Below are 22,562 nucleotides of genomic sequence, written 5' to 3'. Positions count from 1 at the left end.
AAGTTATATGTTATAACTACACAGCACTGTAATAAGACCGCTGGAGAGTCTCCTTGTCTGCTGTGTAGATGTTTACAACCTGCAGGCCAAAGATGAGGGAAGTGGCGGAGCAAAAACGAGAGAGAAAGAATGGAAGAAGAAATGGCAGATGGAGCTCAAGTGGGAGAGTGAGTGACAGAGAAGAGAGAGTGAAAGGAGAGAGATTAAAGGGGAGAGAGAGTCAGTGAAGGGGATAGAAATAGAAAGCGAGAATAGGGAGGAGAGAGAATATAGGGGAAAAAAGAGAAGGAGAGAGATTAAAGGGGAGAGAGTCAATGAAGGGGATAGAAATAGAAAGAGAGAAAGGGGAGGAGAGAGAATATAGGGGGAAAAAGAGAGAGAGAGAGGGGAAAGAATGAAGGAGAGAGAGAATTAGACAGGAACGAGAGAGAAAAAGAGATAGAAAAAGAGAGGGGACAAAGCTAAAACAAGGCCACATTTTTTTTCAGGGACATCATATGTAGCAAATAAAGAACCCAAACGCCCACATTTGGGAACCCCGAATATTCCTAAATACTGCCATGTAAAATGCAGCTCTGCATGTCAGCGCCAAGTGACAGATCACGCGCCTGGAAAAGCTCACAGAGAGGGTGAATTGGCGCCACAGAGAGAAATTAAACGAAAGGAAGCGAACAGATAACCCAAGCTTTTGATAGAGGGGGCAAGCTAAAACAATGCGCCTATTGCCTGTCTTTGTGAGATGCACCGTCTGTTGTTCCTGTCTGTGTGAGAAGCGCCCTCTGTTGTTCCTGTCAGTGAGCTGCGCCCCCTGTTGTTCCTGCCTGTGTGAGATGTGCCCCTTGTTCCTGTCTGTGTGAGATGCGCCCCCTGTTGCTCCTGTCTGTGAGAAGAATCCTCTGTTCCTGTCTGTGTGAGAAGCATCCGCTGTTCCGGTCTGTGTGAGATGCACCCCCCGTTCCTGTCTGTGTGAATGAAGGGGAGTGAAAGAGAGAGAGAGAAATGAGGGCAGATAGAGTAAATGACGGGAAGCGAAAGAGAAAGGGAGAGAGAGAGAGAGAGAGAGAGAGAATGAAGGGGGGAGAGCGAGAGGAGAGACAGAATTAAGGAAAGATCGAATTAGAGAGGGGGAGAGAGAGAAAGAGAGTGAAGGGAGAGAGAGAGTGGACAAGTGATACAAAAAAAGTAAGCCATGCACGAGTGATTAACTAATGCTGATATTTTTAAGCCCACAGCGAATGTTACTTTGCCCAGTGGGAGAATATAAAAATGTAACAAGTTACGGAAAGTGAGGGGTGGATCTTCTCTTAGAGAGTGTGTTTCAGGGAAAATATACCTGTGTGTGTACTTTGTACTCTACAGCACATGCTAAATAAATAAAGTCAAGCGCCTGCCTGTTTACTGAAGTGGGACGACAGACACACGTCACCAAGGAACTCAGACATGTGCAGGCCAATACTGCCAGGAACAACATGAAGCATTAAAACTGAACAAGTCTGTAGCAGGAAACATTTTTACTGCACCAAACACTCACGCTACAATGTTGTTATACAAACAAAATGCCGGCGACCACAAAACCGTTCGAAACCAATAACAAACATCAAACTTAGACCCCGCTTAGACCCGGCTCACTTAAAACCGTTAAGTAAAGTGTAATGATAATAATTTTCGGGGCGAGTGGAAAGCGGGAGGGGCGGGGGGGCTGAATCCTTTTTACAGTGCTTTGTGTATATTCTAAATGTCACTAAGCAAAACACTAAAACAAAAAAAGAAACATAAACGTGTGTAGAGGCCCTCAAGTTAATCTACGAAATATTTCCTAAACGTACAAAAGGCTAAAGTGTTCCATTTTAAATTGTGGTTTTGGTTGGCCAAAAGCAGACCGAAAGTCTGTGATAGTGTGATGTTTTGGAGTGAAAATCGACACTTTAGAAAAGAAACAAGGGCAGGCTAATGAAGCGCTAACAAGCAGAGAAGGACAGATTGAAATCTATTCGTAGGCAGCATATGTGGGATGCAAAACAAGCACAGGAGGCTGGTAAAGTTGTGTTCACACCGAGGCACGGCAACAACTATTTAAAAAAAAAATTGATGTACAGCTCGCACATGATAATAATTACAAAGACTCTTTAACCAAATTTATTGAGACTGGTATGCATTCTTCATCACTGTTCCGAAGGGGGGCTCAAGGAGGTGGGGTCGACTTGATTGAAGCGCATTTGCACATATGTTTATATTTAGCGCGTGACGTGGTGGGGGAGGGGTGGAGGTGCGTTTAGAGAGCGAGCAAAGCAATGCATCGGGCTTTGCAAGTTGACGTATGTGCACGGTATATCCATCTAATTTGCATAAATGATTTGACAACAGCCTGCCCGCAAGTATACTAAAGCTGAAGGTAGCGTAATACTTTTGCCTGCACTAGGGCATTATTGTGAAAGGTATTTGCTAGTGATCTCGTTTTGATGTGCCCTTAATCACTTTTAATGTGTTGCCTCCATTTTGGGAGGGAGCGGGCTAGCTAGGAGACCGAAAGAAGTCAACACTGTGTCTGAGAGTGGGGAGAATCGGGCCTCTTACAAAAGCCTGCAGGATGAAGAAAACACATAAGTAGCATTATTTTGACTCTGTGGGAAAAGCCTCATGTGAAAGCGCGTTTGCAAGCAGTGAATCAAAGGGGTGAAAACGAACGGCGTGCACTTCCCAAAATCCTCTGAGAGCCCTTGGCCTTAAGAAATGGTTTGACTGCATTATGGCTCGTTTCCTATTCCTACGGAATAGGAAAGGACGAGCCCTAAAAACCAGTAGCCTTTAAGGCTCTCACACTGACCTTCAAGGCGCTCCACGGCACAGGAGCTAAATATATTAGAAACCGTTTGTCTTTCTATTTGCCTTCGAGGATGTTAAGGTCAGCTTCCTTGGCTCTGGCTCAAGTTCCATCAATTAGACGGGCCAGGATTGGTGGACGTTCTTTCCGCTATCTGGCTCCCATGCTCTGGAACGCCCTGCCAGTGTCCATGAGACTCAACGCGAGTATACTGGGTTTCAGGAGGGAGCTAAAGTCCTGGCTCTTTGTCCAGTAGGTCCTATGCTCGGTCCCTTTTTGCCCCGATGTCTGTTTCTTAGTTTCTATTGAAGTGCCGGGACACTCTCCGGAGTAGCTGTGCGCTATATAAAACTATTTTAACATTAACATTAACAGTATATCAACTATATAAGCTGTTGGGCAATACTGATTTTGGACCGAGGGAGGAAAGGTGAATAATAGGTATCGTCACTGTAGTTGATATTCTCTAGCTATCTAGAACCCCCCACAACTTGCTTTTAGCACACACCTCCATGCCATCCCAGATGTCGCAAATGGATCATCCCTAGAGATGTCATTGGGCGGGTCCTTAGGGATCTGAGCCAGTATTCCTGGAGAGGACTGCAATAGTCTTGAAGGAAAGAACAAGGCAGCAAACTACACCAGTTTGCCACCTGTGGTAAAATAAGTATATTCTTCCTGGGAACTCAAAGAACTCGAAAAACAGATTCATGGGTGCATTGGATTGTGTCTTCATTAATTCTGAAGGGCCGCTTTTCCTTTACCAAAAAAATTATCATATTGTGTGATATACTTGCTAGAGAGGATGAGAAATCTTACCTTTAGAAGTTCATTTACTGCAATACACAAGTTGTATTTTGTTTAAAAGAAAGTGATTTACCTTTTTATGTTTAACAATTAAAACATTTTAATAGCTCTCTGACTTTTAACACTTTACTCTCAACCACAAAGGGTTTTGGCGGAGGTTTCACATATGTTTTCAACGCCCCCCTCCCAGAAATGGGTCGCTTCAGGCCCTAGCAAACCACTCTCAGTCTAACTGGCACACTAGCTCTATAGGTTTTTACAGACCTGTGCTGGGGCGACACAGACTCTGCCTTCCATTTGAATCCTGGACCTCTTCCACAAACTGGTCTTCATCGGAATTCATCCCAAATATCACATCGGAACTGGTAAGGGTATCACCTGTCAAATAAAGATGACTTCTTTCATTTCCGCTGAATACTAAACAGTTCACCCTGGCCACTAACCTCTATATTACACAAAAATCATTAAAATAGAAATACAATAAAACAATAACAAGGCTAAGATAAACCTCTCTTTCCAATCCAGGATTTAATAATACATTACCATGAACAGTACACTTCATAATCCACAAAATCATTTGTTTGCTGATACCATTTAAGCAAGTAGGCTATTGCTTCTTTTTACTGTCCTAACCACTGCTATTAGAAGTATAGGTCTCAGCAAAGAGTAATGATTATTTAGGAGAGTTGGACAGAGATTTATAATGTGGAGAAGGTTCTCACTGCTATCAATACCCAATCAACAGACTCAGCTTTATATTTAGGCAAGAGTTGCCTAAATGCGCTATGGTAAACAGTATATATTTTTTATTTTATATATTCCAAGCTACTGACATTGACAGATACTCTTGTGACTTAAATTGTCTGTATATGAAATCATCCTTACTTTCTAATTTTTGATATTTAATCTGATTACTCCAAACATAGGCTAAGTTTAGTTCTGTTAAAGGATCCCGTAAATATCCAGCCAAGGGATTCTGCCAATAGTGCTCAGAGCATGAGAACATGCTAATCTAAACAACCCCCCCTTTTAAAAGATTACTATGCAGCTCTGGCTCTCAAAGAATTTTACAAAATGTACTGTTGCTTCAAGGGGCTGCCTTACAATCTCAAAACTAAGGATTTTTGGATTTGACGAGTTGTCCTTGCAGCTGTAAGATCAAACAGAGTGAAGGCTCCAGTAAGCACTGTATTTAACTTATTCCCAGTGACGTAGGAAGTCCAAAATCTCGAGGCAATGGGAGGCATACAGGTTAGCCTCATTTATGCATTTAATCTAGGCACTATAAATTAAGGGTACTTGACTAAAGACAATACCAAATCGCACAGAATAACAGTGGTAAACATGTAACTACATTGTTAAGTAAATACATGTACGATTTATCTTAAAACATTCTGATATTTGGTAGTGCAATAGCCCTATCTATAAAAAAAAGAAGTAACTCCTTTGACATTATGGTTGTAAAAAGAGATGATCTTCGGCACTTTGAGGTGAAGTTAACATGGACTAAAGTGCTTTACAAATAAATGCCATAGCATAACCTCACCTGGAGAATGTACATGGGCGTAGTATCATTTGTAAAATAAATTGGCTTTCCAATTTGCTCCATAGACACGTCTGTGATGCACACTTACTTAGGACACAATCAACCCCAGCCTTTCCTTCAAATCCCTGATGGTCCATGGAGAACAGATCTTCCTGGTCTTTCGCTCTCAATGAAAAGACGGAGGTAGCAATAAGAGGACCTGTCATTAGAACAAAAAAAAAGAATTATTTTGTAGAGTAGAGGTGTCTCGAAGTAGAGGTGTATCATGGAGAACCTAGAGGAAAGGAGGACTGAATGACAATCGAAGTTCTTATGGAACAAGCATACTAACTAGGAACATACGCATGGAACGAAGTGTGAACGGATAGACAATTATGGGAAAGGATAAAAGGATGAAAATATTAAGGCCTGCAGTACAGAGCGTAAGATATGATCATTGTATGAAAGCTAGAGTTGGCAAGGGACGCATATGGTGAAAATATGACCACTTAGTTATGGTAATGGCCATCAATGGTAAAGTGACAATTATAGTGGGATAGAATTAGCACTGGAAGAACATGTGGATATGGATAATCTGAATGAATAAAAACTGAGCATATGGCCATACAAAGATAGACCCAGTAAAAACAGTACACATGCTACTACAGAGACAGACATAGAAAAGATGCAGCAAGCACAGTTATTTGAAATCTTTACTTCTAAAATTGAACTTCCCAACTCATTTTCCTGTACTTTTCCTACTGTGGACTGCCTCTATTTCTCGAGTGTGATTTTCAGCAGTCACATACACAACTTCTCTATCCTTTACTTTAATATCGTTTGGCATTTTTAGCCCACACCCTTCTCTCTCTCTCTCGGTCTTCCTGCATACTACTATCTTTCTTGTATTCAAAAACATTTTCTACAACCTTCTGGCCACGATTTTGAAGCTTCTTGAATGGGTACCACCTCATTATTGTTGCACCTATACTTTTTATGTCAAGCCTGCAGGCAGAGCACATGTGCTGTCACTATGGCAATGATCTGTTGTATCAGGGGGGGAGGGGGGTAAGTCTTCAAAACAGGGGATTTTAGTCTGCCAATTACTTACAATTTGTTAGCACTCCTCTTATTTGCTGCCTCCTAATTCAGTAGCCAGTGCAATGCCGTCACTTCCTTATCTTCGTGTGGAGCATGGACAAAGAACCACGCTTAATTAGTCTCCCTCCGTCCCTCGCGCTGCGATTGAGGTGCTATCTTTTTTTTTTTTGCATTTGTAAACAGGGCATGTCCAACCCGACCGGAAGTCATGGGGCGCTTAACATGAGCACCAGTTACATTATACAAGTTTATTTATGTTTATTTTTTAAGAAAGGGGAGATTCAGTGATTTGTCTAGAATTTACAGGATGTTGAGGTAATGTTGAGACTCAAAACTGGTTATCCAGTTCTAAAGTTGGCATCCCATCTGCCTACACCGCCCTTGGTGCCACATCCTTCTTATTGGCGTCATTGCTTGCTACCCAGAGAAGCACGTCTGGTGCCAGATGTAGACCTTTGAATGACACCTTGTCCCCTGAGAACGTGAAGATGCATCAGATTTCTGGTGCAAGAGCTTTTTAAATGGTTCCACTCTATGTGGCTTTTTCATCTGAAAGCACAATTTGGCACTTCTTTCATTTTTTACGTTTCAAGTATTCCAAAACCGCTTAGAAACTTTGAAAGCAATATAGACCAAACCACCACAGGATAACTGTATACCATACATGTCACTACGCATATCGATTAGGGTGGCATATATGTAGATGATGTTGTACCATAAAATTGATACCAACCTTGCATACTTAGTTGGCAAAATCAAGGTTGAACTGGCATTTATAGCTAAATATGGAACCTGTGACCTTGCACAGCACAAATTATTACAGTCTTTCGTGGAATGTTAATGTGTCATTTTACATAAGCTTAGTGTGCTTTCATAGGTCTGAGGTGCACCAATTTGGCAAATGCAAAAATAGTAATTGTTGGCTATGTTGAGAAGCATTGTTTTCTTTTCCAGAATTTCGGCGGAGTGCATGTTTTCTTGAGCATATTACCCTTTGCGATAGTGAAAGCAACATTTGCTGCACAGCTTTTTTGGAATAGAAGATATCAGAGCATTTGTACAGATTTTTTTTAATTAATACTCAGCAATCATTTACCCGCCGCAGAGAACTTTATTCTAAGTGCACAATGAAAAGCGGCTATTGGAAATATCAAAGGGAGAGGCGCCTAGGCAAAACATTGTGGTATAATACAGCATGTAGACGAGCCAAAGCAGAACTTCTTGGAGTAATCAAGGAGGGTTTAGGAGGGGAACGCCTTAAACAAAGCAGGCGAGCCTACAAGAAGCTTCTTGTCCAGGCCAAAGCAGAATGGGAAGAAAACCAGTGGGAAGAACTCACCAAGGCCCTGGCGATCCAAGATCAACGCCTGTTCTGGAGGACCGTGAATGGGGGATCAGGGAGTTTACAATCGGCACTAGAGCCTAATATAGCACCTGGGCGTGGCAGGCTCATTTCCAGTCCCTATACAGCTCTGAGCCGGGAGAACTCCCTGCCCCTAGTGAAGTGGACCGGCCGGGCTGCCAAGGGGATCCAATAACACTGGGTGAGGTCACTGCTGCTATCTCAGGTCTGGCTGCCGGGAAGGCGCCGGGACTGGACGGCTTACCGGGGGACCTGTTTAAACAGGAGCCCACTGTCTGGGCCCCTTACCTTGTTGCCCTTTTCAATAGTGTTCTCGGTGGGATGGAAATCCCTAGTACTTGGCTGGGGGCAGAGGTGGTTCCCATCTTTAAAAAGGGCTCGCTCCTCCTCCCTGCCAACTACAGACCAATTAGTCTGATAGATGTAGCACAGAAGCTGTTTGGCAGGGTTTTGCTGAACAGGCTTCAGGATTGGGTGGAGGAGGTGGGTGCCCATAGTCCTTACCAGGCGGGATTTAGGAAGGGGGTATCCACAGTGGACCAGGTTTTTAGATTGAATCTAATCTATTGGAGGACAGCAAAGTTCGAGGGCGGCAGTTTGTACACAATTTTTGTGGACCTACGGGCTGCTTTCGACTTGGTGCCCCGGGGGAAACTTTGGAGCGTTCTGGCAGAGATGGGTGTTCCCCCAGATATCCTATCGATCTTGCAGAGGCTGCACCATAATAATTACGCCCGCGTGAGGTGCGGGAGGTCGGGGGAACTGACTGATAGATTCCCCGTTGGCCGTGGGGTAAGACAGGGCTGTGTGCTGGCGCTGACCCTGTTTTGCCTCTTTGTCAACGGGGTAATCGCCCATCTCAATGCCACCGACTATACTGATGCCCCCAAACTAAATGGCAGCAGGGTGCCCGCAATTATGTTTGCGGACGACACACTGTTGCTATCTAAAACCCCCATGGGTATACAAAGGATACTCGATTCCTTCGTGGCTTTCTGCCTTGACAGAGGGTTAGAAATCAATGCTACGAAAACCAAATTTATGGTTTTGAACCCGAGCCAGAAACTGCACCCGAATCCACAACTGGGAGCCGTGCGGCTCGAGAGAGTAACCACCTTTGAATATCTTGGTGTGACCCTCAACGAAACCATGACCTGGGGATCCCACCAGAGTAGGGCAAACCTTAAGCTAATACAAACTACTGGGGGCATCGCCCGGATGATGACTGGCTCGTCATACCGCCCATTGGGGGCTTTAATCCAGATATACAGGGCCCAGGCTAGGGGGGCGATCATGTACGGGGCTGAACTGTGGGGTCACACGCCCTGTCGGAACCTGTCACTAACAGAAAATAAGTTCATAAGACAGATAGCCGCACTCCCCCCTAGTACCCCGCTCCTCCCCTTGAGGCTTGATTTAGGGCTTCGACCACTAGCCGACGAGATAAGCTTGAGACCCATAGCCTTCTGGCGTAGGCTATGGAGCAGCAATGACCTCGCAGACTATAGGGCGGAACTGGTCGAATTACTGAATCACCCCAAGGCGCTTAGTATCCCCTGGGTCAAAAATATTCAGGTTACTTGTATGGAACTGGGGCTCCCAGACTTATGGACTGAGCCGGCGATTGCAGCACCAAACACTTCTAAGAGGTCCCTGGCGAATTTGTACCACGAACACAAATGGGCAAGGGTCCAAGCTACTCAGCCAGACGGGTCCCTATCATCTGTGTTCCTGCAATTCAAGGACCACTATAGGTTTGAGAAGGCTTTGGATCCTATCTATCCCATACTTGCTAGGAAGCTGTTCCTCCAATGGAGATACGGCACATTGCCCTTTCGGTCCTTTACAAGCTCCTGGTCATCGGCTTCCTCCACAAAGCAGTGTCCTGTCTGTGCTGACAAGGAGGAAAACGACTTGCACGTGGTCTTCTTCTGCCCAGCCTATAAGGCAGCTAGAAAATACTGGCTCCTACCTTTGATAAGGAATTTGGGTGGCAGGGAATATGCACCAATGTACAGGATTTTAAAATCTGATGTTTCCGGCCCAACTGTTTTTGCACTTTCCAAATTCTTTACTAATGTCTGGTATACGCGTAATCGCTTTTTAAAGATGCTGGGTAGTACCTAGAAATTCTTCACTTTTTAAGATGTTTTAAGTCTGTACAAGACCCTTTTAACCTATGTACTCAATGTTTTATCTGTTCATGACAGAGTCACATGTGATTTTATTTGTACTATGTATCTTTTATGACCGAATGGTCGAAATAAAGATTGGAATAATACTGTCAAAAATATCAAATATTGCAAAATAATTAAAGCACAATGGAAGCAAATTACATTTCTCCCAGTGGAAGAGAAGGTTCCAGATGTTCTGCTTTTTGAAGCTGCACCTACTTTCTCTACTATAAATTCCTAGCAGGCATTTATTGAAGGTGTCGATCCAATCTCTGCACTGCTAAGGTTTGCAGGGATCGGGCAGGGTACATGACAGGGCACACATGGTGCAGGGAGGATACACGACAGGGCACATATGGTTCAGGTAGGGTATCCAACAGGGCACCTGTGGTGCAGGGACGGTACACGACACAGCACACGTGGTGCAGGGAGGGTACAGGACAGGGCACACGTGGTACAGGGATGTTAACATGACAGAGCGCACACGGTGCAGGGAGGGTACACAACACGGCACACATGGTGCAGGGATAATACACGACCAAGCACATGTGGTGCAGGCAGGGTACATGTCAGGTTATACATCGCGGAGTCATTTGACGGTTGCACTATGTGTACAACAGAAATAAACAGGAAGCGAGGGTCTAATTTCTGTGGTTAACATCTTCTTTTCCCCATCCGCCCTGTACCACTTTTTTCTGGCCCCCACCTCCCAGTCTATTTCACCTAACCCTCACCCACCCCATTACTGGTCCTTCTCCTTCACATACTTGCCTTGTCCATTTCGTCTCTCCCTTCCAAAAGACATAATTTTTTTTTTATAGAGTGCTATAAAGCGGCTAAAGCACTTTTAAAAAATATATATTATCCTGCTCTCCACCGATTTACTGCCCTTCTCAGTCATCACCCCCACCAGACTGAGACAGCTAATATCTCGCCTACAGGCAACACTTATTGGCTTTGCCAATGCTTCTTCCTATTTTGTACTCTAGCTGATTCTGGAGCTCACCCCTGTGTTCTCCTGAAACTATAGTCCTATCTGTAACCTCCTACCTCACTCCTGCTCGCTATCCAAAACATTCTTCTCCTCTTGTTGTTCTTAACCTTTCTACTTCCTTTTATGTTGCGGATTGCTCTGTTCTATTTACTGTTCTCTCTTTTGGTAAATTGCCTTTGGTTCATTCTCATTTCTCTCAACAACCATACTTTGATTTTTAGTCTTGTCTTCTTGCTCATACTCTACTGGTTTGTTCTGATGCCCCTCAAGGGTCTGTCCTTATCTAAGCTAACTACCCTCTTAGATTTTATTTTGGCTTCAGTTACTTGTCACGTCTGCCAATTTCCAGGTTTTTCTTTTCCTTTGATCTTTGTGACCCTATTTCCTAATGGCTTAATGCCATCCAACTCTGATGTTACAGAATTGTCCTCGCCTTAATTCAAAGAAACAAATCCTCTTCCCTCCGGTCTTCTCTCTCATGACTGTGTTCCTCCATCGAACTCTCTAATTACCCCTTCTCTATCCATTCCTTCCTCTTCTGCCTCCAAGTTGTGCATCACTTTTAGTCCTCCACTTTCACTGTCTGTGCATATTTATTTGGTTGCTTCTGGCTGCTGTTTTCAACAAGGTATGTTTCAGAATTTGAAAGCATTTCTGATTTATACATTACTAAGACTCTAATCACTTTCTCTAGTCTAAATGACAGCTTTTTCCTGCTCATTGGTCTCCATGCCTATGCATTCCATCCTTTCCAGTCTTTAAACGTTTTCTCCATTGCTCATTCTCTTTCTGCTCTCGCACCTCCATGATACCTGCCCTCATTTCAAGTTCAGTTATCTTTGTGTTGTTTTTGATTATATTCATGGCTGTGTACCTCAGTCTCTTTCTTTTCCAATTTCACCTTTATGGAACTTTGTGCTGCCTCTCAATTTCTGTATATGGAAGGAATGTAGTTCTGTCGGAAGACTTAAATACTATTTAACAATTCTTGCCGGAGTCCGATGTCTATGATACTCTCAACAATTTACTTATGACAAAAAGAACCAATTACGCACACAGAAACTGAAAAGATTAAAGTCCTTTATAAAGGACTTATGGGCTCAAATCAGTTAATGTCACTTAAAAGGCGATATCACATAACCAGGTGCTCTCTGCGAAGTGTGCTTGTGACATGCCAAAAGTGCGTATGTGAAGATATATACAATCTGAAGGCTCAACAGGATTCATTTGAAGGGTTTGTCCACCCACAATTATGTTTAATTTGGAACTGGTTAGTACAGATGCATCGCTTTTGCACCAGCCAACGTGTATGGTACAGACTGTTTTCACCGTCAATGTTTCGACACAATAAAGTCAACATGACACTTGTTTCTTGTCTGGAGTCTTCTTCAGAACAATATGTGGAGACACCCGAGTCTCTTGTGGAGGATTATGGGCTCTCAAAATTCACCATGTATTTATTTCTGAAAGGCTCCAAAGGGTCACTGTTGTAAAGGATCCCGGTGATGTAGTTCCAAAGTTTAAGAATGCTTTCCTCCTGCACATTTGCTTCAATCAGACACTCATTACATTCAGTTCTCATCTTCTGTATTGCTTTCTCCATTATGATGTCTCCTAATCTTGTTGTTCCCTAGCAGTTTCTGCTAGTATTTCTAACTATTGGAAACTAACTTATTTAGCATTTTGTGCAGCATGTACATGGTCCTACAGCATCAGTGTGCTTTATCAATATAAATATTACAATGCAAAATATCAAGTACAGTATCAGGTAGAAACGTACATAATGACAAGTTACCATCATACAAATGCCAATAAAAAGAATAACCATTAAGTACTAGGTAGTTCAGGCTCATGCCAAAAATGAAGCAAAGGTTGAAACAAATCAAGAACTAATCAGGCAGAATCCAGAGGAGATTAGGTAGAAATAAGAGAGAAATAATGAACAATGATCTTTTTTTTAGCTTTCAGTAGAAAGTCAGGACACCGGCAATAGTGCAGATATAAGGCAGAATCAAATTACAAACTCTAGAAGCACATTCCAAAAAGGACTGATTCAAGATACATTTTAAGAAGGGGTTGCCAAAGAGTATAGTACGGATGATATGATGAAAGGGGCTAATGCCTGATATCAATGTGCTGCAGAATGCAAAGAGGCTCAGACTGGGGGTAGGTGAATCTTAGTAATGCCAGTGAGAACAGCATTGACACAGTAAAGCCTGGATAAACCAGTGCTTGTATCACATATTTGAGATCTTGTTTTAGAAGCCTAGGCCCGTTTTCACAAATCATGGCATTAACAAATCCAATTAGGGTATCATTAAATATGCTACCATCATCATTCACATCATGGCCCTCTGGAAATCAGGATATATTCATTTTGAAGTTGTTGATTCTTGGGCTGTCCCACAGTAATAGCGGTTGTAAAGATAATTGAGAAGGGAATATGTAAATGGTCAAATTAGTCCACTATTATTAAGACAATGACCAAAGCAGAATCCTCTTAAGCAATAAGTAGGTCCCTTTAGTATATTTGTGTTCAGAACAGTGCTAAGTCACGCTGTTCTCTTGCATGATTTTGGCAAAGAAGCAAAACAAGCAATCGTTGGGCTTATCCCAGAGATGGTTGAAATCTCCGACAAGGATGTAAGTAAACATGATTTTGAGATTATGTATTCCATGCAGTGATTGACAAAAGAGTTGTTCTCGTCAAGAGTATGGTAGCTAATGTGCATGCTGGTTGATGTAGTGGCAATAAACTCAAGTTCAATTGCGAATTCTTGAAAAGTGGGAAGGGAGTTGGAAGACACTAGAAGGGAGGGTAAAGTATTTTGGTAGGCACAGCTGCGCCATCCCAATCCTGCCTTCTCTATAAAATCTTGAGAAGTAAGTAAGTAATCAGGTGGTGAAAGTAAATCCACGGTAGGTTAAGACGCTTCAATTAAACAATGTTTTTATTAAGTCAAGTTCCATGTCATGTCTATGCTGTGTTTGACTGTCATGCAACACTAATGTAGCATACAGAGTAATGTGGCAGAAGAGGTGAGCTCATAATGAGATGAGTCCAGAGAGATCTCAATCAAATTTTTAAACTCCAATTATCTTTGTTCAGCGATTTGGTGAGCACGCTGTTTAACTTAAAAGGAAATTTAAAAATGCAATGATAACCATTGTGTTAGTAGTATACACACTACCAAAGAAATGGCCCAGGGAAAGCAGTACACACCAAAGTAAAGAACATGAAGATGCAGTGCACAGAGGTATACTTCAAGGATGCAGTTCACACTGTAACAGAGATTGACCTACAGAAAGTGGTACATTTAGAACTACAGAGGAGCGCCCTGAAATAATTATATTGGCATTTACTGGCTATATGTAGCCATGGCACCCTGAGATTTTAAACTTCTGTCATGAAAAATAGAATTTACCTTGTCAAGCTAAATGGATACAGACAATTAAAATACTTTCTATATATTTCAATTGGCCACTGTTAATTTACCCAGCGACATCAATGCTTGTTGAATGTCCTTCATCACGTTCCTGTAAAGCTCCTTCTGCCATTCATGTAAAAGCTTCCACTCCTCTGCCGAGAAATATGCAGCAACATCATGGAAGGTCACAGGTCCCTGAAAGAACAAAACATGCAGGCCATGCTAATCAATACTATTCAGTGAAACAACTGCTTAATTGGTTTGGATACTTTTGATATGTAACTAATGTTATCATCTGCCCCTTCTGCTCCTCTCTTGCCTTTATACTTTCTCAAAGTCTTTCACTCTGACAACATGAAAGCCAGTAAGGTGACATGCTTGGCAGTGGCTTGCTTATGAGTGTTTGCCAGGATGCACAAGAAATAGCCAAAGCAGGTCCTAGTATGATTTTAATCTAACATCTAACTCGATTTAATCTGGCATTAGGCCTAGAAATGCAGACAACAAGCAGTATGAAGAGTGCTAGAATTGTCTGAGAAACGTATCAGCCAATCCTAGGTTGGCTCACATAGTGTGGTCTCAGTACAGTATGGAGAATGGATTTTTACTACACACACACAGATTGGCTGCACAGCTGGAAATAAAAACGTTTTACTTCGGGATCCTATTAATTAGGTGGTCAAGGTGTGGAAGTCCAGCAGAAGGGAGATGGTGTAACGGAGGGCAGAGTCATGAAAAGCAGAGTCTGAGTCAACTTATACATTCCCCCCCCAAAAAAAACTCTGCCACAATGAATCAGGTACCAAGGACAAATGTGACAGTAAATCTGTTCTGGCATACTTAATCAGTCACAAGCAGGCTACATTTTTAGATATCTTACAAAGTTAAAGCACCTGCTACAGAAATTAAATCTTTGTGTTCTCAGAAATGTCCCGGGAATAATGATAATGGTACGTTTACTATGGTGGTTAGTGCACATGCTTAAGAGAGCTGCGTATTGTCTAGTTATGACTCATCATAAAGTAGTACATAAGGTTAATGTACCTGCCGCAAAGCACAGCGTGTAACATTCATAGCACAGATTTGTATTTTTTGTGGATAGCTCAGTGGGTTACTGCTCTTGTCATAGCAATCATTTTGTTGCTTGGAGTTCATAGGTTACACGTTTTCATATATAGAACAGTCCCTTTTGAACCAGTAAGAAGGAATTATTTCAAACTGCAAGGCATAGCTTTAGAACCTTCGTTTATTTTTCTCAATCTTTATTCTAAGGATGTTGTGAAAAATTGGTTTGTTTCGGTAGTACTAAAGTCGTATTAGTACAGACAACAACCACTGTTTTATGCTTTAAATCTTGAGTTTGTGTTGCTCCAGGCCAAGCACTCATCATATATAATGCCTACGATTAAGAATATGTGACCACTACACCTTGTAACCCTCATTGTCTTACATACCATTTTCTTGTACACTGATTTACACACTTGTATAGAGCATTGTGTCTGGATACCACCCTTCCTCTCAGATCCTACGAATATCACCTGTGGAGTCCCACAGGGATTTTCACTGAGCCCAACCCTCTTCAATATCTACTTGGCACCCCTCGCAGCCATCATACGAAAATATGGCCTCAGCATTGTATCCTAGGCCGATGACATCCAGCTCATCCTCTCCCTCACCCGAGACCCCACCACCGCCAAACTCAACTTCCAGAAAGGAATGCAAGACGTCACAGACTGGATGACCAACAGCTGTCTGAAACTCAACACAGCGAAACCAGAAATCCTAGTCCTCGGAACCACCCCTTCAGCATGGGACAACAGCTGGTGGCCGACAGCCCTCTGGAGCCCACCACCCCCTCAGACCAAGCCAAGAACCTGGGTATCATCCTCAACTCCTCATTCACCATGAACCGACAGGTCAACCCCATCACATCCAGCTGCTACAACAACCTCCGCATACTCGGTAAGACCTTCAAATGTATTCCCCCTCCCCCGCCTGAGTCAAAGTAGACGGTCACCCACGCACTCATCACCAGCAGACTGGCCTATGGAAACGCACTCTACGCCGGCATCAACAAGTCCCTACTACGGAAACTCCAGACCATCCAAAACACAGCAGCCAGACTCGTGCTCTGCATCCCTTGGCAAGAACACATCAGCCAACACCTACAAAGACTCCACAGGCTCGCCGTGGAGAAAAGAGTCACTTTCAAAATCCTCACCCACGCCAACAAATGCCTACACAACAACGGACCCGAATACCTCAATGACAGAATCAACTTCCACATACCCAAAAGAAACCTACATCCTCCAACCTCGCACTGGCCGAGGCCCCGCGCATCCACAGAGCCAGAGCAGGCAGAAGATCCTTCTCTCACATTGCAGCCAAGATGAGCTACTGGCAGACATCATACGTGCACCCTCCCTTAACACCTTCAGAAAAACTCTCAAGACCTGGCTCTTCGGCTGAACAGACCAGCGGATTCCCCCACCCCACCCCCCGGCGCCTAGAGAACCTCACGGGTGAGTAGCGCACTTACAATTCCCCTGATTGATTGATATGTGTGTGATGTAATGCATTCTGACATTATCCATTGGGATGAATAGAGCCATAAAAGAAATTCAATAAAAAAATGCATTGGTAAGTGGTATTTAAATTATTACTAGTGCTTATTACTCGTACAATGCAAGCCATCTCACATTCTCATGTATGTTTCTCACATACAGACTTTGATCAATGTCAAAAACTTTCCTCCAAATCGGAGTCTCTTAATGTATTGCGAAGTTGACAAGCTAAGTGCCTTTGTTTTCCATCATGACATCTAAAAGTTAGTGTCCTATGCTGACCTTCTCGTTTTACACACATTCAACATGTTATCATTACACTCGGATGTATCAGTAATTGTTGTGTCCATTCAGGGAATGGAAGTAAATCCTCTGCCCACCCAGGTCACCGCTCACCTTCTTTGATTTCTGCGCAGACATGTTTCACCTGTCTTTCACTGGACCACCCAGGACCAATATCTGCGTCTGAGTTTATTTTGAGGCAAAGCGTACTACGAGTCATCAGGTTACACCGTGAATACACAGAGCTTCTTGCTTCACTATACTTCTTTTGCAGCAAGGCACTTCCGCGAGTCACACGTCACATGCGTAGTCCACGTCACACTAACAATTTGCGCGTGCGCACAAAGACTCAACAACACCTGTGGCAGGCTTAGACTGCTTAGTGCGCATGCGCAGTCAGCATTTACTACCAATTGGGGGTTGCCTGCAGAGACATAGCGGAGCTGAGGACCAATAGCCCAAGCTACTTGTTGTGAACGTATTGAGTTAAACAATAATTTAAAATGTATCCACCAAAATTATCCAGCTTCAGCATAGTGGCAACTATACTTATAGCTACAGTGTGTATTGGGTTCACAGCTGGCCAACGGCTCTGTCAGTGTTCTTAGAACTGCCTCTTCCTGTCGGTGTCACGAGCACTTCCGTGTATCAAAAGCAGGTCTGTTTAGTGCTTTCAGCAAAGCTTTGCTGCTGTCGTACCCTGGTCCTCCCTCGGCTCGGCAATGACGGTCACCGTGTTCTTCGGCTGCACCTTCATCGCCTTCGGACCGGCACTCTCGCTGTACGTCCTGACCATCGCCTCGGACCCCCTCCGCATCATCTTCCTGATAGCCGGGTGAGAAGGCGACCCTGTGGCGAGGGCTGCTGTGGGGGAGGGGAGACAGGGCTGGAGAGTGAGTGAGGGATGCAAGAGAGCAGTTTGTCTTGAAATGGCAGAGTGGGAGATCAAGAATGATTGAGCTGGAGGGTGAGAGTAAGATTGGGTGTCTTCTGCCAGGTCATTACCCCCAAATCCGATTTCTTGTTCCCAGTCATCAATTACTGAGCATTCTCTCCCAGCTTGCTGACGTTTTAGCCAAGAAAAAACACAAAACTGTCTAGCTGTAATAATTTGGATTATTATTTGGGGTGGGAAATGGCCCGCTTCAAGGAATAATCTCAACTCTTGTCACTAAATTAACCAGAGTCCAACTTCCTAGTAGCTGTGGCACAGGGCAGACAGGGTTAATTTAAGGCAATGTGTGAATATTTATACACCCCTAAGCAGTATTAAAGTCAAAATGCAAAACAATACAAATCCCAAACTGAATAAGAAAGAGTACAATTTAATAAACAAAATGATAAGTACCCATAGCGCAGAAAATCACGGTAGACTGGGATGAAAGTACCTAGAGACCCACATGTATCAGGCAGAGGCCAACAGCAAGGTCTACTCCAGGTCCACTTGCCACTGGTCAGCAGGATAATTCCCGGAAAAGTTTTCTTGCTGCTTGTCGTCTGCCTGTAGCCACACAGAAGATCAGCCAGTGGACCCTTGGAGTCCACAGCTTTGTTTTTCACAGGTTTAGCACGTGTTCGGAAGTGGCGGCCACGAGTTGCCGCAAGTTATTGGGTGGCCTCTCTAACTAATGGGGAAAAGGTTTCTGAGACCAAAACTAACCGCTTTTTTCAGTAGGTCCTGTTTGCCTTATTGCATTCAATCAGTCAATCATATCATTTGTAAAGCGCACTACTCACCAGTGAGGGTCTCAAGGCGCTGGGGTGGGGAATGCTGCTACTGCTTGAATAGCCAGGTCTTGAGGAGTTTTCTGAAGGTCTGCAGGTTTTGCGTCTGTCGTAGGTGGATGGGGAGGGTGTTCCAGGTCTTGACGGCGAGGAGGGAGAACGATCTGCCACCGGAGGTCGCTCTTCAGAAGCGGGGGACTGTGGCGAGGACGAGGTCAGTGGAGCTGGCGGGTGGGGGTGTAGAAGCTGAGTTGTATGTTGAGGTATGTTGGTCCGGAATTGTCGAGTGCCTTGTGTGCATGGGTGAGGAGCTTGGAGGTTATCCTCTTGTTGACCGGGAGCCAGTGCAGGTCTCTCGGGTGGGGTTTGATGTGGCTGCTGCAAGGGATGTCGAGAATCAGGCGTGCAGAGGGGCTCTGCATGCGTTAGAGCAGTCTCAGGAGTTTGGCCGAGGCTCCTGCGTAGAGGGTGTTTCCGTAGTCCAACCTGCTGCTGACGAGGGCTTGGGTGACCCTTCTTCTCGTTTCAGTGGGGATCCACTTGTAGATCCTTCGGAGCACGCGGAGGGTGTTGTAGCAGGAGACAGCGTTGACCTGTTTAGTCATGGAGAGGGTGGAGTCGAGGATGACCCCTAGGTTGCGTGCGGGGCAGTGGGTGTTTCGAGTGGTTCCCAGTGCGGTCGGCCAACAGGGATCGTCCTAGGCCGAAGGGGTGGATCCGAGGATGAGGACCCCCGTCTTGTCCGAGTTCAGCTTCAGTCGGCTGTTCCTCATCCATTCAGGACGACCTTCATTCCTTTGTGAAGGTTGTTTTTGGCAGTGTGGGGGTCCTTTGTGAGGGAGAGGATCAGCTGGGTGTCATCGGCGTAGGAGATGATGTTGAGGTTGTGCCAACGGGCGACGTGGGCGAGCGGTGCCATGTAGATGTTCAACAGAGTTGGGCTGAGGGATGAGCCCTGGGGTACGCCGCAGATGACCTCAGTGGTTTTGGAGCGGAAGGGGGGGAAGGCGGACGCTCTTTGTTCTCCCGGAGAGGAAGGAGGTGGTCCAGTCCAGTGCCTTCTCTTGGATCCCGACATTGTGGAGGCGTGTTCGTAGTGTGTGGTGGCAGACCGTGTCGAAGGCGGCTGACCGGTCCAGGAGGACCGCCGTTACTCCGTTGTCCAGCAGTGACTTGATGTCATCGGTGGCGGCGAAGAGGTCAGTCTCGATGCTGTAGTTGCTGTGGAACCCGGACTGGGAAGGGTCCAGGATGTTGTTCTCCTCGAGGTAGCAGTTCAGATGTTCGTTGGCGGTCTTCTCGGATGACCTTTGCCGGGACCGGGAGCAGCGAGATGGGCTGGAAGTTCTTGGGGTCCGCCCTGGGTTTCTTGAGTAAGGTGTTGATCTCGGCCTGCTTCCAGCTCTCCGGGAAGGTTGCTGTCTCGAATGAGGTGTTGATGACTTTCCGGAGATGGGGTGCGATGGCTGTGCTGGCTTTGTTGAAGATGTGGTGTGGGCATGGGTCTGACGGAGATCCGGAGTGGATGGTGTTCATGATCTTGATGGTGGTGTCTTCGTCGTTGATGTTGGTCCAGGAGAGCAGGCGGATGGTGGTCCTGGGGGCCGAGGTCTCAGTGGTTGTCGGGGCGGTTGTGGCGTTGAAGCTGTCGTGGATGTCTGCGATGTTACGGTGGAAGAAGGTGGCCAGCGAGTCCACAGGTTTTGCGACGGTGGGACGTCGTTGGTGTTGGAGCTTGGGTTGGAGAGTTCCTTCACGATGTTAAAGAGCTCTTTGCTGTTGTGCGCATTGTTGTCTAGGCGGTCTCCGAAGGAGGCCCCAGGGGTGGGGAATTCGTATCGCCCGACGCCCGAGACTTGTTGATTTCTGTCAGGGGCAAGAAGATTTAATGTCTATTTTGTCCCACGGACAACTAAACATTAAATCAAAGTAAACCGAAATTGCCCCATACTCTGTCCCGCCCCACAGCTATCTGCTCGGTGTGTGTCCGGTAGTGTTCCATCAGATGCAACCTCTCTCTGCAATTGTTTTTTTAGCTTCCGTATGCAGGCATAGATTTTGCGTATTACGAGTTCACACAAGAAAAATCGTCTGCCTATGAGTGCTCAAGTCTCTCACTTGATTTACTAATGCCATAGTTAGTAAGCGTGATAGCATGGGATGCCGAATACAGAATGCCCAATTTATTTTCCTTGTAGGCAAGCATTTTAAAAACACGCTTTTGTATTCTCCTAGCAGCTAATGTCGGTTGTAGCTAGTGCCCTTTTGCTCTGCAAGTTTATGAAGTAGGGGAAAGAGGCGGTAAAAAGAGAACGAAACTGGGATGAGCAAGGAGCTGGATCTTTGAGAGCTTACTATCTGCCAGTATGTATGTATTTCTATTTTTTTACTAATTCAGGCACGAATCGCCCCCCAAATGGCCCCTAACCCCTGCCTTTCCCTACCCCGTCGTGTGTGTCAGCCCGGGCTGAGACAGCTTCTCGGGCACACAGTCTTTGAGCTTATCTCAGCCGCACCCGAGTACTTCACAGGTCTTTAAAAAGACCATTTACGCGTTAACGAGGCTTAGTTGTTTTTTCACCCCTTCATGTGCACCTGCCTATTGCTAGAAGAATGATCCCCCGCCCCTCCCCCCCCCCCCCCCACCGCCCCTCGGAAATATAGCGCTAGTTGTGCCTCTGTACTAATCGCCACAATAATACAAGAGGCAATATAAAATGGGCTGAGGCACGGTAACTCATCTCCTCCGTCCATTTTGTTGTCCATTTTCTCTTTCTCCTGTGGTACTGCTGTCTAAAGAAATCGAAAGTGTGGCGAAGATTGCTCATGCAGGATAGTAAGTATTTACAAGCCTTATCTACTATTGTGCCTGGAAGCAGTCCTGTGGCAGTGGCACTGGAGAGGGCCATCTCATCTGGTGTGCCGGGTCCCATTTGGCTCAGATGCTCTCCTTTTTCCGGCCATGGGGGCCCTGCCAGGGTTGAAGCAGACGCCTCTGGCTGTGCTTAAGGGGGCAGTGGAGTTAGACAGTGGCTCCAAGTTCCAAGAGACCCAGATTTGCTGCCAGGAGGGCATAGACCTTCTAATTCAGGTGCTGAAAGGTGAGCTTGTGTTTGTGAGAGGCGCTGCCACGTTTTCAGTGTGCTTAGGTATTACAGTTTCATATTTTCAGGGTATTTATATTTGACATGGTCTTGGTTTGTTTGAGTTATTCTTTTGGCTCTTTAAGAGACACACTTAGCCCAGCATTTTGAAGGCCTTTTGTGTGATGTGGTGCTCATAGCTGCCGATTTTTCATGGTTTGTGTGACATTTCAGTGTACTTATGAATGACAGTCTACTGACAAATGTTGGACACCTCGAGTGACATTTTATTGTGAGTAAACCGAATAACGAAGACCAAGTAACGAAATGCATATCCGAAATTACCCCTTTGGAGCAATTTACTGCTTCAAAACACTGAAGTTGACAGTCTAGCCTACTGGGCATGCGTTGAAAAGAAAACAAGTAAAGAAAGTGAGGCTGTCTGACAGAGAAACCAATGCAGAATATTAGAATTGTATATAATCTACCATAATCAATGTATGAATATATTCAATTACATTCGCAAAAATACTTTGCCATGATAAGGGTCAGGGCAGGATATTCTTTTTAGATCGGATTAGCATGATTCTTCAATGGTGTGAAAGAATACTTTTTTTTGTTTAAAAAGAAGCAACAATGTTTCATATAGTGCTTCATCTCACACTTTTGCCATTTCTAAGCACTGACAAAACACA

General features: G+C 44.7%; 2 protein-coding genes across 3 annotated transcripts in view; one reads left to right on the top strand and one right to left on the bottom strand.

Moving 5' to 3' along the window:
* The window catches only part of LOC147729143 (uncharacterized), a 160,935-nt gene extending 143,550 nt beyond the window's left edge, over positions 1 to 17,385 (bottom strand). The window contains exons 1-4 of one of the 2 annotated variants that reach the window (XM_086959441.1): positions 17,174 to 17,385; positions 14,282 to 14,408; positions 5,263 to 5,373; positions 3,893 to 4,006 (exon numbers count right to left, since the gene is read on the bottom strand). In XM_086959441.1, coding sequence (XP_086815567.1) covers positions 3,893 to 4,006; positions 5,263 to 5,373; positions 14,282 to 14,408; positions 17,174 to 17,197 — 376 coding nt within the window. In that variant the 5' untranslated portion in view covers positions 17,198 to 17,385. The remainder of the gene's footprint in view (positions 1 to 3,892; positions 4,007 to 5,262; positions 5,374 to 14,281; positions 14,409 to 17,173) is intronic. The other variant, XM_086959442.1, reaches the window with a different exon arrangement.
* Positions 17,386 to 17,467: 82 nt separating this feature from the next.
* The window catches only part of APH1B (aph-1B gamma-secretase subunit), a 98,551-nt gene continuing 93,456 nt past the window's right edge, over positions 17,468 to 22,562 (top strand). Inside the window, exon 1 of the mRNA XM_086959444.1 lies at positions 17,468 to 17,894. Coding sequence (XP_086815570.1) covers positions 17,782 to 17,894 — 113 coding nt within the window. The 5' untranslated portion in view covers positions 17,468 to 17,781. The remainder of the gene's footprint in view (positions 17,895 to 22,562) is intronic.

Source organism: Lissotriton vulgaris, chromosome 2_2 (assembly GCF_964263255.1).
Source record: "Lissotriton vulgaris chromosome 2_2, aLisVul1.2, whole genome shotgun sequence".
NCBI lineage: Eukaryota > Metazoa > Chordata > Amphibia > Caudata > Salamandridae > Lissotriton > Lissotriton vulgaris.
Note: the sequence above shows the minus strand (reverse complement) of the source record. Positions and strands in the feature narration are given on the sequence as shown.